The 18,761-nt window shown below is 39.6% G+C and overlaps 1 protein-coding gene across 3 annotated transcripts in view; it reads right to left on the minus strand.

Annotated features, from left to right (window-relative positions):
- Positions 1 to 6,098: 6,098 nt before the first annotated feature.
- The window catches only part of ptpro (protein tyrosine phosphatase receptor type O), a 40,232-nt gene continuing 27,569 nt past the window's right edge, over positions 6,099 to 18,761 (minus strand). For 2 of the 3 annotated variants that reach the window (XM_026146735.2, XM_026146733.2), the window contains 10 exons: positions 14,407 to 14,442; positions 12,878 to 12,959; positions 11,335 to 11,425; positions 10,792 to 10,868; positions 10,540 to 10,674; positions 9,788 to 9,910; positions 9,546 to 9,700; positions 8,264 to 8,399; positions 7,955 to 8,076; positions 6,099 to 7,402 (listed from right to left, as the gene is read on the minus strand). In XM_026146735.2, coding sequence (XP_026002520.1) covers positions 7,972 to 8,076; positions 8,264 to 8,399; positions 9,546 to 9,700; positions 9,788 to 9,910; positions 10,540 to 10,674; positions 10,792 to 10,868; positions 11,335 to 11,425; positions 12,878 to 12,959; positions 14,407 to 14,442 — 940 coding nt within the window. In that variant the 3' untranslated portion in view covers positions 6,099 to 7,402; positions 7,955 to 7,971. The remainder of the gene's footprint in view (positions 7,403 to 7,954; positions 8,077 to 8,263; positions 8,400 to 9,545; positions 9,701 to 9,787; positions 9,911 to 10,539; positions 10,675 to 10,791; positions 10,869 to 11,334; positions 11,426 to 12,877; positions 12,960 to 14,406; positions 14,443 to 18,761) is intronic. The other variant, XM_026146736.2, reaches the window with a different exon arrangement.

Genomic DNA, 18,761 nt, shown 5'->3' on the forward strand with positions numbered 1-18,761 from the left:
ATTATTTTAAAACTAGAAGCAAAATGAAATGCACATAACTTTATAGAAATAACTTATGAAGAACATCTGTCACAGAGTGAGTGATCAGATTTCTTACAAGGAAATGATATTTGGTAATCAGCATTTTTGCACATGAATAAAAATGCTGTTGTTTTTCAGGCAGAGGTAACAACCAATGAAACAAGCCGAAGCAGCTGAGGTGTTTGTAATGGCTCAGATCTGAAAGTCTTTCTTTGACTTTGTTCTGAGGGTAAAAACACAAAATGAATGTAGCTGAACTCATCACGCCCCGTCCAAAGCAACAGGTAGCCTCATGTTTCTGTCTCATTGGTCATCTTACCTGTTCGAGCTGCAGGTGATGTGATGCCAGCGATTGCTGACTATATTCAGGTTTAGTAATTGCCATTACTATCAGCCTCCTCGTGAAAAAAATGGGGGGGGGGGGGGGGGGAAATCTACAAATTGAACTCTGTATACTCTATCGAAAACCTGATGGAAAAGAAAAAATTTTACCCCAGAAAAATCAGCATTTTTGTTCTTCAGCTCCACAGAGTTGCATTCTGTCTGGATGAGCTCGAGTGCGCCCCCTGTGGGACAGGAAGTTCACAGGTTTAAGTTCACATTTTAAAGGTTACACGCACACATTCACATGGACTTGATTTTGAACTGGATCACAATAACGACTCACACTAAGGAGTCCAGACCTTTCACATTAAAAGTTGAAAAGGGTGTAATCTGTTTTCTTAAAAGGCTTTTAATGTGAAAAATCTGTCCTTTTTGATCACTCTGAAAACCACCCAACCCAATCAGTGAGGTGACCACTGGGACTGAAGCGATGATGTGCTCTAACAGTCACGGGTGTGATGGTTCCCGCTGTGACTGGATTGGTTCGTGCTGGTCACGAGCACGCTCAGACATTATTTGAACACTGGCTATTGTTTGAGAATTTACCGCCAAAAATCAACAACAGAAGATGTTCAGATCAGTGAGCAGTAAATAAAGTAAAAACATGCAGACTGTTTCTGTTTGTACAAGCAGCCTGAAAACACTGTAAATGAAAGATGTAAATGCTCATAGAAAAGGAAATGTACAGAAATGAGCCTGTACTCACTGTGGCATTGATTGTATTGATTTTGTTTCCACTTATGCACTTAATCTTCTGAAGGAAAGTTTTGTCTTTGTCTGAACTGTAGCACAGCACTGTAATACAAATAATGATTAAAGCAGAGTAGTTCAGTTTATGGAGAATTGCTTGTTGCTAATGAGAGAACAGTAAAAGTGTACGTAGTGTAGTTTTACCCAAACAGATGTATAGAGGCCAATCAGGAGGAAAGGTTAGAGTTCATTTGTACGTGTATAGTTTTCTTCGTGCCTTTTCCATGTAAATCTGCTCATTCTGCAATAAAACATTTACTAAAAGCATTTTTTTTTTAATGTCATCATGGAGCCTTTTTTTTTTTTTTTGTTTTTTTTGTTCCTGTAATCTTCACGTCTGCTTCTGAGCCATCTTTCTTTCAGAGATTCATTTCACAGCAAAGTTCAAATTTTAAATTCATTCTTTATTTAAATACTGTATTTTTCAGACCATTAGGCGCACTGGATTAAGCGAAACAAAACAGTCAAACTTTAAAACTTTCAAAAAAGTCAAACTTTACTCAACTAATTCTTCTTGCTTCCTCCACTTCCGTTCCATTGATTCATTAATGATGAATTCTCTCGCAGCTGCTCTATTCCCGTGTTGTTGCAGTATATTAATGACTAACCTCGTATTGTGGATGGATTATCTCAGTTCTTCTCCTGACTGAAGTTTGGTCCATTTACAGCATCCTCCAATGCGATTGCATTTGTCCCCAACCATCAGGAACCCTCACGTTAAGTTTTATCAAGTGGAAAAAAGTTAGCGTTCATTCTCCAGCCAGAGATGGGCAGTAACGTGTTACAAGTAACGTAACTGTAATCCGATTACTTTTTCAAGTAATGAGTAAAGTAAGGGATTGTATTGCAAAAAAGGTAATTAGATTACTGTTACTTTCCTGTAAGCACGCTGCGTTACTAAAGCCATGATTTATTTTTTTGCGAGAGTGTCTCATGAGAATGACGTAAACGAGTGCGACATTCGTGGCAACAGCTGTGTGCAGATCAACAATGGATAATATGACAAGTGCGGGAGAGAGTATGACCGTGCAGCGTTTAAAGCGTGGAAGTACTGACCTTACTTTGAGTTTGATTCCGTAAAAAGTGACAAAAACATTAGCGTCCGCTGTTCACTGCATGTGAAGAAAACTTTTTACAGCGAAAAACACCCTAAACTTCAGAGCAAGCACAGAGTACGCTGCCACAGAATGGGAAACTCCCGGATCCTTCCACTGACCGTTGCGACACACCTGCACCAGGGCAAACCTCTGCCTGCCTCACTCCTGCTATACTGGTGAAAATAGAGCAACAGGACCGCTGAGTCTTTGACTTTCTTTATTTTCTGCTGTGTTTTACTCGCATCTATTTGAAAGAGTGAGTGTAAACACAAAAAACTATTTTATTTTATATGCTGGAATGTGCAAAAAGGTTTAAATGTTCAACAAATTTCTTCCAGTCAGAGAATGTTGCATATAATTAAATTTTTGCTTGATGCATAAAGTTAAAAGATTAAAACTAATAAAACAAGTTTTAAAAACAGACTTTTTCATTTTACATTACATTTTATATGATGGATTATGTAAAAAAACGTACAGGTACTTACGTTTTTTAAGTACCTGTACTTAAAAATGGTGTGCTTGGTTTAACAGGGTTAGACCCTGTTAAACCAAGCACACCATTGTTTTTCTTGTCATTACCAATAACTTTGATGTGCCACATGGCCCTCTTCCTACTGGGGAAAAAAAACAAAAGTTGTATCCAAGATGGCCGACTTCTAAATGGCCACCATGGTCACCACCCATCTTGAGGAGTTTGCCACAAACAGGACTTTAATATCACCAACCATTCCCATTTTATTACGGTGTATCCCTATAAATGGCCCACCGTGTAGAATTGGGCTGAAAGATCTATTGCTTTATTACCTATTCAGGTTGTAAATCATGTTTTTAAAAAGTAACTAAGTAACTAATTATTTTTGTAATCAGTAAAGTAATGGGATTACTTTTTGCGGGAAGTAATCAGTAATTAGTTACTGATTACTTTTTTAAAGTAACTCGACCAACACTGCCTCCAGCTTCACTGTGTTTATGCTAACATAGCCGTGTCGCTACCAGGTACATCACGTAGCACATCATTATATACCAGCTAGTCCAACTTCAGTAACCCTACAAACGTCACTGCTTTTTAGTTTTCTGTCTTTGTTTATGTTGGAAGTGATTGCAGAGCTGTACGTTTTAATTTTTTCAGAAATCTCTCAGTCAGAACATGCTATATCATGTTTAGGTGGAAACTAGCGAGCTAACTTCCTGCTAACTTCTAACTGTTAAATTTAATAAATTCTGTTTTCATGGATGCCTGGATGTCAAACTTAATTGTTACACCTGGTAAAGCAGCAACGCTGATCATTTTATTAAAGATTTAGACGGTTTTTAACTCTCAGTGATGCCACAGTGTTTATTTGACTTTGGGACCTGAAGCGACGGAGTTTTGGACCCAGATACTCAGAGTCCTCGAGGCTCCTGACTACGGTAGCCGTAATGTTTCGACAATCCATCAAGCGGTCCGGTTTCGTAGCTTACCAAAGTCGTACTAAAACATTTTTGAGTGCCGTGTACCACATAAAATTGTTTCGAGGTCAGTAAGCACAAACACAATTCATACATAAGGTGCACTGTTGATTTTTGAGAAAGTTAAAGGATTTTAAGTGCGTCTTATAGTGCGGAAAATACGGTACAGTGAGATGGTCAGAAAAGCTAGAATCATATATTGTGGCACATTGTACTCCATAAAGTTGACGTTTCAGTTGGCGACCTTCTGATTTTAATTTTCCCTTAAGTAGTACTCAGGACCTTGTTGTTCAAAAGAGCTACTGTTTTATATTCATGGTGCTATGTAAATCTATGTATTCATAACCATTGTATTTAAAAATTATATCGCCATTATGCCAACACACATGATGGTATCCTAAATTATTATGTAAGATCATACAGTTATACTTAGCACACACTGTTTTTACTGCAACATTTTTATTTTGTTCCAACACACACAGTAAAACTCTGTGACGGTGACCCAAGCTCGGGATCATCCTTCAAACTGTAAGTGACACAATGCACAATAATGGCACCAATGACGTACGAGTTCGACTGGACACACACTAAGCAAGAAAGAACTGTAGAAGAGTTTCAGTGCTGAGCTTCACAAAACTGTCTGCAAGTTCTGTCAGTTTTTAAAAATCTTTTTTTGACAGTCATACCAAAGTGCATTTCTCAGACCCCAGATGCATCCTCCACGTCCACGTCACGCTTCTAAACGCTGAGGCTTAAGAAACGGCGCCGGCGAGAATTCAGCTCTGAGCTCAGAGAAAGATGATTCACATTTACAACAACTTTTAAAAAACAAACTTCTAAAGCAACATCTCCACAAGAATAACTTTGCAATGACGAGTAGAAACAGAATAGTTAAGCAGTAGTAGTAGTAGTATGTACAGTACATCTGATATCTAAGAGTGACATGGAAACTATTTCAGATCGAGCGGCGACTGAACTGAAGTACCCAACCGTTGAGGATCTGAGACGGCTGACAGGCAAAGACTTCAGGTGTGGTAAGCACAAGGCCACAAAGATGAATCATTTCACAAGTGGCCAGTGGCCTTTTTAAACATTCATTAATTACTGAAATATTTGCACAAACTTAATGCAAGGTGTCGTCAAAATAAAAATCTGTACTTCAGCATTAAGTGAGAGTTACCTGGTTTAGTATTCATTATGGGAATAACTAGCAAAGCAATTTAAAAGCTTTGCTCGATGTGCCAAAATGTAATTATTATGGGAAAAAAAACTACAATTCAGTTTGGTATGAAATCAAATTGAATTTTGATTTCATTCATCTGAAATGCGCTCCACCTTTCCCACCATGTATGTTGCAGTACACTTTCTAAAATAACAATAAATTTTGATTGTAGACAGTAGGAAGTGCAGAGTTTGTGTTATACATTTTATAAGCTTGATGAAATTTTTTAGCATTTTACCAAATCTTTTATTTGGATTGTTCAACCAGCTTTTGTGATTCATTCCAAAGTCATAGCTATCCCAAATGATTATACTCCCGTCCCCCAGAGTTGAGCTCTTATTTTGACGACACCCTGTATGTCCTGAATCGAGTGTAAAACTTTGGGTTCATTGAAGTCGACCACTCATCTGCTCAGTAGACATTCTCTACAATCATTGAGGAATGATGGAAATGTGAATATTCTTCTGCCCTTCATGTGAAATACTCAGTAGAAAGATGAACAATGAAAACTAAATCGCTGAATAGAATCTGATCTAACTAGCAGACACTGATGCTTCAATACTTTTCTGTACAGATCGAATTTGATGAGTCGGTCTCAGCCATTCGCAAACCGACACCAGGGGCCCAAAACCAGCAAAAACCTGAACTGTGGTGTTTTTTATTAAATGTCCGTGCTCACTGGTTTTCTTATAATGCCCGAAAAATCCTTTCAAAATGTTAAACTGTGGCAAAAACAAAACCCAACAAAATGCATTTTAGTGAAATGCACATGTTTAAAATACTTTTAGTCTAATACATACTAGACTGTAGTATGTGACATGGTAAAAAGGTAGGAAATACTACATAAAATGTTAATGATTAAATTTTGGGTGTTTTACTCATTGAAAATACTACAAAAAAATCTGTAATTAAATAGAAAAGCTTAGAGTTCAAAATGAACGAGAAAACAAACCGTTGTGAAGGAAGTTTCTTTTAAACTGTCAAAGATACTTACAGGATGCGTACATTCTGTTTTGTTGCACTACAAACGCTGGATCACACGTGACGTCCAGTGAAATGTACGCTAAACGTTTATCGGTGTAGTACTTCTTTATAGGAAGTCACTGTGGGCATGTATAAGAAAACCACTGACTGCATCGGGACGTTGAAATGCAGATATTTTTGTAACTTATGTATTTATACTTTCTAGTCCAGATTCAAAGGTATAATTTGTAGTTGTGCAATAACTGACTGCACTTCTAGACGGTGAAAAATCAATTTATGTGGGACCCAGATGAGCTCTGCTGATATGCTGAGCAGATATGTTTCTGTGACTTCGGGCCAGTAACGGGGAAACTTGAGAGATTCTGTCTCCGATGTCCATGCTGTCGGATACGGTCCTTTTCCTCTGCCAGCCCGATCGGACAGTCCAAAGCTCTACAGTAGTCCTAACGTTAATCTACAGCTCCAAGCATGGTGACTGCGTGCTGGTCGCCCACGGTGGGAAGCAGCAGCAAAATGCTTCCCTTCTTGTTCAGCAGCTCAGAGGCCTCAGTGCAAATACAAACTACAGCTCTACAACCACAGTCTCTAGCTTCTAAACTGGCCTCAAACACGCCGAGCGGCGACGGATGGCAGCGTGGGTACGGCGTTCCCCTCGACTCGTTTGTGCCCTCTTGTTGTACAGACCTAGCAAACATTCACACCGCTAGGGTTGATCATGATAAAGTTCGGATAGTGTTATGATGATGATATTTTTCTGCCGTAATTTGGAGCAGAAATCTGAAAAGTTCCTCATTTTTCACTTCTGAAGTTTGGCATATGCAGCCATGATGGAAAGATGACGTAAGTGTCTCCAAACATCCGATTTGTGCTCATCTTGGGTTCGCTCTTTAGTGAATGTTTGCTGGGTTCTTCCTGTGCAGCAGTCCTGGCAGTTAATCAGCGAGCTCGAGCCATTGGGGTTTTTAATTATCGACGTGTGCGGTAGGTGTGGCAGTGCGTAACGATGAAATCTACCGCCGCCGACTCCTACGCCCCAAAAAGCCAGGAAAGCTGCACCGTGCAAGACGACGGGCAAAGCAAAACCTGAACCTAAAACAAAGGTTTGAAGGGGAGGCCAGTGTGCTTGCTGGTTTTACAGCGACTCCTGAGATTAAAAACATAAATAAAAATGAAAAACCACTGACTCCGTTCCACCGACTCGTTGCCTCAACAGACGCAGCTTGTCAACGCTCCTCCGAGCCCACGTTGGTGTGAGTCAGTCCAGTTCAGAGGGCAGGGCTGTGGTTGAACATGTTGGTCAGTCAGTGAAGGCTCCTTAAGGCAAAACTCCATCCCATGCTTTAACACCAATTCAAAGAAAGAGACTGATAATAGTTTTCTCTCGCCCAGATGTTCTATGTTGTTTTTTTTTTGTTTTTGATACTGATGATGAAGCGAGTCTTCTTCTGCAGAGAATGGATGCCTGAAGCACAGGAGGTTGGGGTGTGTTCACAGCCTGCAAAACAAGCAGAAGGGTTTAAGCACAAAGGGAGGATTTAGTCTAAAACACAAAGACATTCGTTTGGATCAACAAGAAGATGATGGATGCAGAGATAAATTCAATTTAAATTTAAGGTCAAACTTTTTTATCACAGATTAGTTTCTGAGGTAGACAGCTATCAGACCATGGCATTTATATTTATACACTTAAAAAAAACTTTTCTTCATAACAGAGTTTAGGGTTGGCTTGACTCAGACCTGACAGGGTTCACTGAAATTAGTCCAAGACATTTAACCACTTCCTCTAGAAAGTTGTTGCTAATCATCATTGGTAGCAATGAAGATTAGCAGGGTTCTCTCCGGGTACTCCAGCTTCCACCCACAGTCCAAAGACATGTGACCTGACCAGGGTAAACCCCGCCTCTCGCCCTAGAATGGCTGGAAAAGGGTGTAGCCCCCGCGACAAAGATGAGGATGGATGGATGCTCTAAATCATTTTCTATACCGTGAATAACCATAAAGCATGTCGCGAATCGGGATGAGCCCTGATACTTCGGGTTGGACTCACGTCTGGAGGTGTCCTCATTATGTCTTGCTGGCATTCTCGTAGATGACGTCCGAGGTGATGGACTGCTGCTTTTTCTTCTGCCACATTAGCATGACGCACTGATGGATGAACACGTACTGCTCCTGCAGACAACAAACACGTTTGAACTAATCGTCCACCCTTTGATACTCACAATCACAAATTCAGGTCATTGAGGACACATTGGCGCAATCCAGTTGACGGTTTCTAAAGTGTGGACACTTAATGACTTCTTCAAGTAACTGTCTTATTTACACATGTATGTGTTGGTGTGATGTGCCAGTGTCTGACCTCAGTCTGAACCATCGACAGGCGATGCGATCGCATTTCCGACACCATGCCCAGGATGTCCACGTACTCATGCTCTCTGATGTGCTGCATCAGGCGATCCAGAGCGATGAAGGTCCCAGTCCTGCCGACTCCAGCACTGTCACACACAGGCGGCATCATTAGAAACCAAATCGCTGCTGTCGCTAGTCCACTAATGGACATCATAATGGCCATTACATCATCTCTCTAATTGCATTTTTATGGCTCAGACTGTCAGGAAACGAGTCGCCTTCCTGCTCTGAGAAAATCAAACCTGCAGAAATCAAACTTGGATAAATAAATTCACTCCGAGAAAGAATGAGGACATTACCCAACCGCTCATAAAACCTGAACGCAAACTGGGACGTTAATGGCAGGTGGGTCAGTTTCCACTAACGGAGAACTGACTCAGTTCTGGTTCTAATACAGAAGCAATATGAAAAAACATGGACCTCATTGGCTACCAGAAAACACCAAGAGGAGGACTTTTTATGTCTCAGTTACAATAGAAAACCATTAAACATCTGTCGAGCACATACCCATCTGTCAGAGTCTACATGGTTCCAAGTATTTCTACCAAAGAAACGCTCCACGGCTCTAAAAGTTTTAAGTGACATCTAAGGAAGTTGGTGGATTGAGGGTTTTAGGAAAAGCCATGAAATACAAGATGATGGGGTTTGAATGTGACAGATTTACACGATTTTTAAAATACCTAAATGATAAGTCTAAATGATCCAGTCCGTGGTTCTAGTGTTAAGATGGCTACACAGCTCCACAGATTACTGGTCCTGAAGTTAGAAACACTGAGATCAGGGAAGGGCTACAGAAAGAACCTCTTCAATGATTCACACATTCCCACAAACCACCATTTCTTCCTTTTAAATAACCCCAATTTTTTGCCACATCACTAATTCTTGGGACCTGGGTTCGGTTTTTTACTTGATCCAATTCCATCGAGGATCCTAGAATCTTTGCAACCATCCAGAAAATCCAGCCCATGTTTGTAGAACCATTAATAGTGGCATATATTGTGCACTAATGTTTTATTTTGAAGACATTTGCGCACTGCTTCTCTGTTTAAATAATCAGACTGCACCACCACTGGGTACGCCGTTTCATTTTATTTCATTTAATGAGCAGGAATGACAAAAAGTTTCAATAATGGTGATTTATTTTAGATTTTCCATGTATCCACCAGAGGACGCTAACAGATGAGTCACAGCAAGATAAAATATCTGCAGATGTTTTTAAGGAGTGGCCTTACCTGCAGTGGACGATGATGGGGTCTTTGGTCCTGTTGGCCTGCTGGCGGACGATATGGACGAACTGCAGGATGCTCTCGATGGCATTTACCGTGGGGACGCCGTGATCCGGCCACGAGGTGTAGTTCAGGTGGAGGACGTCCTGACTCTCATCAGCCTGCAGGTGGCAGTAACAGTTCACGTTCGATAAATGCACTAACTGGAAGCTTTTGTCAGTAGCCGTTTGGAAGTCAAAGAAACTCACATATCCAAGTCTGAACTTCCTGATGATCCACTCTGGAGACTCGCTTTCAGATAGCAACTCTACACTGACCTCACCGTACATCACAGGGTCCTCATTGAAGGGCCAGTAATGATCACACTTCACCTGAAAACATGAAGAAAATTACAGCCACAGTTAACAATGACCACCAGGGGGCAGAATTGTGCAACTTCTGTCATTTTACTTTATTTTTTTTAAAGAAATTTTCGTCTTCAGATCCCCCCCCAAACACAAAATATTTGTGTGTATGTATTTTCCCCTTATTTATACTAATTTAGAAATATGACATTAATAATTTCATTATGCAAATAAAAAACACAACATCTTATTTGTTTTTATTCTTCTAATTAAACAAGAATCATTTTCTGATCTGATGAAAGGTGAAGATGGTGATTCTGTGCTGAGCCATAGGTGGATATGTGTAATGTGACTGTCTGTTGATTGTGTTAATCACATTACTTGTGCTCAGTCTGAATAAAACACCAATAAATAAACACCAAAAAATCAGAATCCTTCGAAAACCATTTTTAGCAAGTATTTGCTACTACAATTTTTCTTCAAAACATTATTTATTAATCAGTCTTTTAATACTTATTCTAATGAGTCATCTTTACGTGTCTGTCTATTTTTACGTATCTGTTATTTTTTTGATTTAAGTATAAAATTTAAAGCGGCTTGAAACCTCCAGATTTTCCACTTACAAAGAGTTAAACTGATTAAACATAAAGTCTCACCCGGCGCCGTTCACTGCACTGTGTGAGCATGACGATGATCGGGGATTTTTGCTGCAAAACCATCTTCCAGAAGTCATTGCGGGTCTCAGGCAGCGGACCCTGCGTGGCGATGTACTCTTTATTGTGTCTGTAGCCCTGGAATCCAAACACAAGCACAGAAGAAAAAAGTAATTCATGCAAAACATGGACTATAAAAGAGATGAAAAACAAATGGATGCTAATTCCTCACATTTGTGTTGTGGATGTACTCACGGGTATGTAATTGGCGTTGATGTAGTCTGAACCTTCGTCATTGTGCATCGAGATCAGCTTCACCCGACTGAAGTCATCTTAGAGCAGATTTTCTCTCGTTAGTCCCAAGATAAACTACAGGTCGTCACCAAACAGTAAAACTTGTCCTCGTACTCCGAGGAACACAAACGCTCACGTGACTTTAGAATCAGAAAAAATGAAAGCTCTCCATTTCTATAAAGGCACTTAATAATGGCATCTTCACTGTAGTTAGTGGTGTGCGCTGGTTTCAGAATACAACTCTGACGAGCTGGATTTTTAAGTCAGAGAAAAAGCACCGCGAGGCTCCATTTTACACATTTATTACAGACCGTCTAATGAAAGTAAATTTTCTCTGGGCAATAAATCAGTAAAAGTGGAGGCTCACGGTTGATTTTATGGTTTCCCCATGATCAGCGGGTTGCTTTCAGTCCGGCCCCGCCTTCCTCTTTGTTCTGATGATCTTGTGTATTTTTTTTATCTAGATATTTAAATCTAGATATATACATGTTAGTGCAGACTCACAGGGGAGGATGTTGGTGTATCTGTTCTTGGGCCTGTTGATGGGAAGGTCAGCAGCATCATGGGAAAGATCCAAACCGATGCTCTTTAGATCCTGGAAAAAAAAACATCAGTACTAAAATTAAGGATGAGGATCATTTAAATCTGAGTCAGATTTTCAAATTAAAATGCTCTTAAAAAGCTCCGAGGTTATGTGAGATGTAAAATGGACCCAGGGGTCTTCTCCTCATTTCCTGTTCCTGTGCTGGATGTTCATATTAAAAATGTCCAGAGTGTCTAATAATCAGCTCAGTGCATGTACACAAATCCCTGCAGCCTGTTCTAACTGTTATCACAGTTTTTCCTTCTCTTGGAACTGTATGATGTAAGAGAGGGTAGACAGAAGCCCCACCCACCTCCTGTTCAAGTTCAAAACAAGTGATTTGACATGTTTCTGTTTGTGAGTGTTAGAAGAAAGCTGGTTTAAATGAAGAGGAGCTAAAACGGGTTGTTTCAAAGAGCGACTGAACTGAATCTTGGCATCAGATAAAGAAGGATTATTCTGAAGTGTGAATCATGCATAGCTGCTTGAACAGTCAACAGTAAAAAATGCAGGTGGAAATAAGGGGAATGGATCCACTTTGAATAAATGTATAATACTGGGTGTATCAAAAGTTAATCAGATTTTAAAACGCTGTATTTTTTAAGGAATTCAAAAATTTAAAATACCTGGATGAATATAAAGTTTTACATAGAAAACTTTATATAATGTCTGCATGTGTCTCCCTTCAAATGAGTGGCACGTGTCCATACGACAGGAAAACCCATCCCATGCTCTTGCGAGCACGTCTGCAGCCACCACTGTTGCCAAGCTACCTACCAGCACGAATCTGCTCTAACAGGACATGTTTTGATTGTTACTTGTGAACGGCTGTGGAATAAAGCACCCTAAAATCAGATGACACACCCACTATGCAGAAAAAGGTTTAAGCCTCACTGCAGTTTGAGCGCTAGAGTAACATTTTTAAAAATTTGATTTCATTTTCAGTTTTAGTTTTTTGTGCTTCAGTTTAGACCGTATTTATTTACGTAAAGAAAAACACAAAATCAGGCGCCACATGATAATTAAGCATCTCGCTGTTTTCCCAAGTAAGGGGAAGTGTCGCCCAACACCCTTGAAAGGCACACCCATGCATCTGAATAAATATATAACTAAAAGACATATTTCATTTAAATTGTAAACATTTAAATATTATGTGTGAACTGATGAAATATGTAAGATCCTGCTCACTTGCTAACGTCAGGCGATGTATTAGAGCAGCATTCACTCCTGCTGATCTAAATCAGACTTTATTTGCAGACTTTATTTCATCACTCACTAGCCTAGAAGCTTATCAAGGTCATTTTGGGACATTTATTCACTTCCTCTTTTGGTTTTTCCTACAGAAACGTCACCAGAACCAAAGTTAAATGATATAAAAAACACAGAGGGTTTCAGATGCTTCCCTCTGCTTCTCAGAACAAACGTCAGGCCTGTTGGTCTCAGAAGACGTGATTTAAGTTGTACCTCGAACTGCAAGGAGAACTTGTAGGCAGAGTCCTTGCTCATGTCTTTGAAGAAGGCCTCAAAGTCGTCCAGCTGCACAGGGCTGAAAGCACAAAAAAAACACTATCAAATGGCTGACACCCACCACCGTCTTTACATTTCGCTTTTAATCTCACCGATAACGAAAGCTCCAAGTCCTATACGGGCAGATGTTTGCTGCACAAAACCTTTAATGAGCTCTAATGTTGGACCTGAAGATCTCTTCACCCCAAACAACCTGCAGTTGGTTCTATGAAACCCTCAGGCTTGTATATTCAGTTCACCTCAGCAACATTTCTTTAGCTCACACTGCAGCAGTGTAGAAGCCTTGATGCTGTCAGCTCATTTATCCATGCGCCTCACTGGCCAGCTTGCCCTGTGCAAGTCATATTTTCAGCTATCACAAGAGAATAACCAGCGCCTGATTCAGAGTAGCTAAGCTACAGCTAGCTTGCTAATGTCAGTTTTTTAAACTGGAAAATTTTAAATTAAGTAAGTTTAAATAAATTAGTCAAGAAAAATAAAGAACAAACTGCTGTAATACAATCCAATTGCCCTGAATGATAGATGGGCCTATGTCTATACAGCACCAGCTCACAGGTAGGCAGGTAAGTAGGTAGAAAGAAAGAGAAATAGGTAGGAACATAAATAGGTAGGCAGGTAGAAAGTAGGAAGGACATAGCCAAGAGGACAGTTAGGCAAGATGGGACGGAAGAAGGCAGGTAGGTAGATAGGAAGATGAGAAGAAACGTAGAGAGGTATACGTGGAGGTAGGAAGGAAAGGTAGAAAGATAATGAAGATAAAAGGGAGGTAGGCAGGCAGATAGATGTAATTAAGGAGAGAGTTAGGTAGGCAGTAAGGGAATAACAGGGATTTGGGGAGGGAAAGGGTAACATAGGTAGGTAGAAAGGAAGGGAGTCAGGAAGGTAGGCATATAGTAAGGCAGGAAGACAGGTAGGGAGGTAATTAGGTAGGTAGGTAGATAGGTACTAGGAAGGTGGTTAAGAAGATAGGTGGATAGATGGCAGTTTGAAGAAAGTTGGACAGTATCAGAAACGTTAGGCTTCAGACTTCTTTTACATTTGTTGATCACCAAAAACTTTGCATTGGTTCTTAAAACACTGTTACAGGTAACCAGCATAAACAGGTAATTAACACATAGGTACTACAATGCACAGGGAACACTTACTCCACAGTAATAATAAGATGGAGCAAAAATGTATCTGTTGCCACCTAAAGGTCGAAGTTCTTGCAATGCATTAATGAGTTCATCACTAAGGTAAAGCATGAGCAATTTCATGCACCTGAAATAATTTATTAACAAACCTTTCAACACCCACAAAAGTCAGAAATCCCTCTGAGTACACAGTTAATGTTGGTTCAATTTCTCAGGAGACTGCTGGATAAAACTGTTTTCTGGCTGAAGGATGGTATTAGTGGTGAACACACGCACACACACACACAGAAAGATGAAGCCCACAGGCTGAAAGCTGCATGCAGTCGTCGTTACCTTGTTAGCTTCCGTTTCTTTAAAGCAGTCTTGCTCCTATAAAATACAAACATGTCAAGTCCTTGTGATGATTTCTGACCCCTCCTTCATTCACATCATTAGCTCATGTTGGGCTTTGACCGATGCAGGTTTTTACCCCTTAATGTAGCATCTCCCCCTGCTGTGTGGTTTGTTTTCAGTTCGTTTGTAAATTGCTCATTAAACCCAAAAAGCTCCAGCAGAACAGACACGATCCAGAGGTTCAGTTCAAGGACTCCAATTAGCTGAGATGAAGCCTAGCAGACAGCTAGCTGCTACACCTTCCTGTGTTTCCATATACCTGACAATCAAAGAGGCCACACCCCTAATAATAGAAATTTTAAGCCATATTACAATTTAAACATGGGGGTTATAACAACATATAAAATTTCACCCCTAACAGTTTCATATTTGTCTCTGACTCCTGATATGTGCCCCACTTAAACTGCTAAAATCTTCTTCAATATGTAATAAGTATGTAATAAGTTGTTTTTTTTTGTTGTTTTTTTTGTAATAAGTTTAATACAGTTGTTATGAAGGGGAAATCACCTATAGAGATGAAAACAGTTTGTGTATAAGGCTGTAAGCATGTTTGTTTCTGCTGTAAAGTTTTAACACGGGAGTCTAAAAAGTTGATTCTGCTCATGTGGATGTAGCGTAGTTTCTTGATGATAAATATCCAAATTGTCATGACCATTGATCAACAACCACTGATCAAAGACCTTTGATCAATGACAACTGATCAATGGCCATCAGTAACAATCACAGTATTGTAAGATGGTGACAGATGTACCCTTAGGCCCCGTCTTCAATTCAGAGATGGTCTTTCCCTTTTCATGTAAATGGCCTCCTTGACTCCGCGCTCACACCAGCGTTCCTCCCTGTCCAGGATGTGTTCATCCTCATCATCGAAACAGTGTCCACTGGCCTGTAGGCGTAAACAGACTGTGAAGTCCTGCTTGATGAGGTAGCTCTTCTGTGTCGCGCCATCCACTTCACCAGAGGTTGTTTGTTTCCCTCAAGTATAAATCACAGCAATCCTCCTGGGACTTAACAGGGTACACTATATTACACTGTTTGTGCCAGGGGACCTAATTTTTGGCGCAGTGTGTTCAGAGTAAAATGCGTGTCGACTGTTCCAATACTCCTGACACATAAGGGATCGCTAAGGGTTTTTGACTAGGCAGCAGTTGTTCTTCTCTCCTGGATCGCCTGGAGCTTTCGCTCACCATGTTAGAATACTGTGATTGCAGCCTCTGCTAGAGATGAGAGGAACTGGAGGTTTTCAGTGTTTGTGCCTATTTTCGCCCCAGAGGCTGAAGGTTCAGACTTTAGTTCCACAGTTAAGAGTCATGGGCAGGTAGAATATTCTATTTAAAGCATTTCCTGTATACATTTCTTGAACTATGGTTCTGTGGTTATTAATAAATAAATAAATAAATGGTCTATTTTAGATCAAATTTGTGAACTGCCACAATGCTTAAAATATTAAGACATTTGATACTGTAAAACACCAAATATCTTTCTTAAAAAGTATTTAAATGTTATCAATAATCACTTCATTTTTACTGACAAAAATTAGAAATATTATTTCTTTTTTGGGCCTTTTTTGATAGAAGCAGTGAAGAGTGACAGGAAAGCGGCAGGAGAGAGAGAGGGGAACACATGCAGCAAAGGGCCACAGGTTGGATTCTATTTTATTCTAGACTAGATCTCACATTTCATTTTTTGGCATGAACAAAATTTCCAGGTTATGATGAATGAGCAAATATAATTGCCTCTTTCAGTATTAGTTTTTTTTTATGATGCACCATGGCAACAATAAAATATTTCACTAGCTGGGCCCACGTCCTCATTTTAGATTTGACAGTGTTTTAGTGGGTAAAAATGAATGCTTTGACATGAATTGAGCTGCGGTTTGGGGAAAGCCTCGAAGGGGACTGGCGATGGCTCCCAGGCCTGGCAGATCCCCATGTACTAAATAGAAATGAAGAAGTTAAAGAACTGAGAACAAGAAGGGAGGGAGGGTGGGGCACGTAAACCAGAATGAACAGCTTGCAGAACTGGGGGAACCTATATAGATGACAACCGGAAGGAGCATGTTTGGAGGCGTGGTCCTGGTCCTGAAATTCCGATAGATAATTTCCAACTAAACTGTACATTAATTATTCCAGTCACTTACTGAATTGCATAAAAGCACCAAGTCATTTTGTTTTGGATTTAGTCCCAGATAAAATGATGGGTTGTAGTTTTTAGACATTTTTGCCTAACTGAAATCTTATTGAGGTTCCTATTCTGTCATATATCTACGCAATAATAAAAGGGCTAGGGTTATGGTTATGGTCTATCTTCAGTAAGATAGATTCACACAAATCACTTTTGCATATAACGCCAGTACCGAACCCAAGCATCGGTCCAACCCAACAAAGCAGAACTTCAAAATAAGTCGACCCATCAAAGCAAGACAATGTCATGCTCACAAGTATCGTCTTCATCTAGATCTGCTACCTGCTTAATGCTACAGTCACACTAAGGAAAACAAACCATGGCACAACCTTAATTACTGCAAAAGTGTGCAATGAACTTGCCTTGCCTCTGAAATAATTTTTGAATTTGCTTTGGAAATTTGCTTTGGAAAAAAGGGACCAGATCTGCAACCATTCAGTCAGTTGCTGGCTTCAAAGTGTCAACACAGCATTAAAACAACAAAAAGATGGAGTCAGTCTGCTACCAGTTTACAATTACATTGGGTCAAGTTGGCAATAACATGCAATCTGTCTGTGATAATACGGCAATTAACTGGGATACATTTGCTTAAATTACAAATCTGTTGCAATCAACAAACACAGAAAGTAAAACAAACACATTCATCTCATAGATTTAAAAATAACACAAATAACACAGCAGTTTACCTGTACACACAAGCTTGCTTTTCTGTAGGAATATAATCAGATTATAATCAGCTGGCAACCAATTGAGTTGAGGTCCTTATTACAAAGTGATGGATTGTAGACGAATTGCAATTATCAGTGCAGACTGACTCAGACTTCAGTATATTGGCAATCTGTCTGCATTTATACATTATCAAGATCTTATTTGTCAATCTTCTCCAATTTTTTTGAGAGTGATTGCAGTCAGTCCGAGTTGGAATACGACCGTTTCAAGACAGGTTGCTTCCTACCAGGCGACCTGTGCAGTCATCTTGTGATTGCCCAGATTAAAGGTGTTACACAGTTAACCTCTGGATTACCCAGGAGGTCAAGGAGGTTGCCATCCTATTTTCACCCTAGTGTGACTGAGCCATTAAGTTTCTCCACAATCATGCATCTTCTGTAATTTTTGCTCTTCATACTTCTGTATCTACATTCAACCATTTAACACAAATTGTGTTAAATTGGGCCAAATTTCCCCCTGAATCACTCATGATGTCCTGAAAGTTCCTTGGTTTACAACCAAGTTTTCAAACATCAAGTGGGAGGAAATCTGGAGATGCTAAAACACAATCCACTAGTTCATCTTGATCCATCAACATGCACATCACATCTACAATCTATGAGAGAACAGAAATCACAACTGAGTAACAAAGAGACTTCTAAAGAGAAAGTCCACAAAGAGAGAGACAGGGAGCATGCAGACACCAAAGCCGGAGTTAGCATCGAGAGTTCGCTTCATGCTGAAGTACATCCAACATGTTAGTAGAAATACACTCAATGTGACTTTGAAGGTGTAACCACAGACACAGCATTGCAAGACAAAGTTTAACATGTCAGAAATTACATCTGACTACCTATTTATGTCGGGAGTTCCCTGTAGTTTCAAAATGAAGTGTCAAAATGCTAAAGAAAAGTCTGGTGATGTTTTATATATTAAGTTTGATATATTTTGGTTCTTGTCAACAAACAGTCACATGTCCAATCCAACACTGAGTTTTGTCTCCTGCTAGCAACTAACACTAAAGAAAACATTACAAATAAAAATAATTTATAACACAAAAAAACCTAAAGGGTTCCAAAATGGATCCCTGAGGAACACCAGATTTCATATTCACAGAAGCAGAATTGCAAGTGATCTATTTATACATCTAAAGATAATATTTTGTTCTTGTTTTTTTTTCTTTTATTTGACTGTTTTATTTGATATTTATCTACATATAAACATGAATTAGTAAACATGAATAGTAAGAAATCCCAGCTGATTATACTAGATAACTTAAAAATGATCACATTTGTTTTTTGGTTTAGTCCCAAATAAATTGATGAGTTAGAATTTTTGTGTGCATTAAGTGTAACATAATGCTATAAACACACACCCAAAATTGTATTCAAATTTGAGGACTA

The sequence above is a fragment of the Astatotilapia calliptera genome, chromosome 17 (assembly GCF_964374335.1).
Source record: "Astatotilapia calliptera chromosome 17, fAstCal68.1, whole genome shotgun sequence".
Lineage (NCBI taxonomy): Eukaryota > Metazoa > Chordata > Actinopteri > Cichliformes > Cichlidae > Astatotilapia > Astatotilapia calliptera.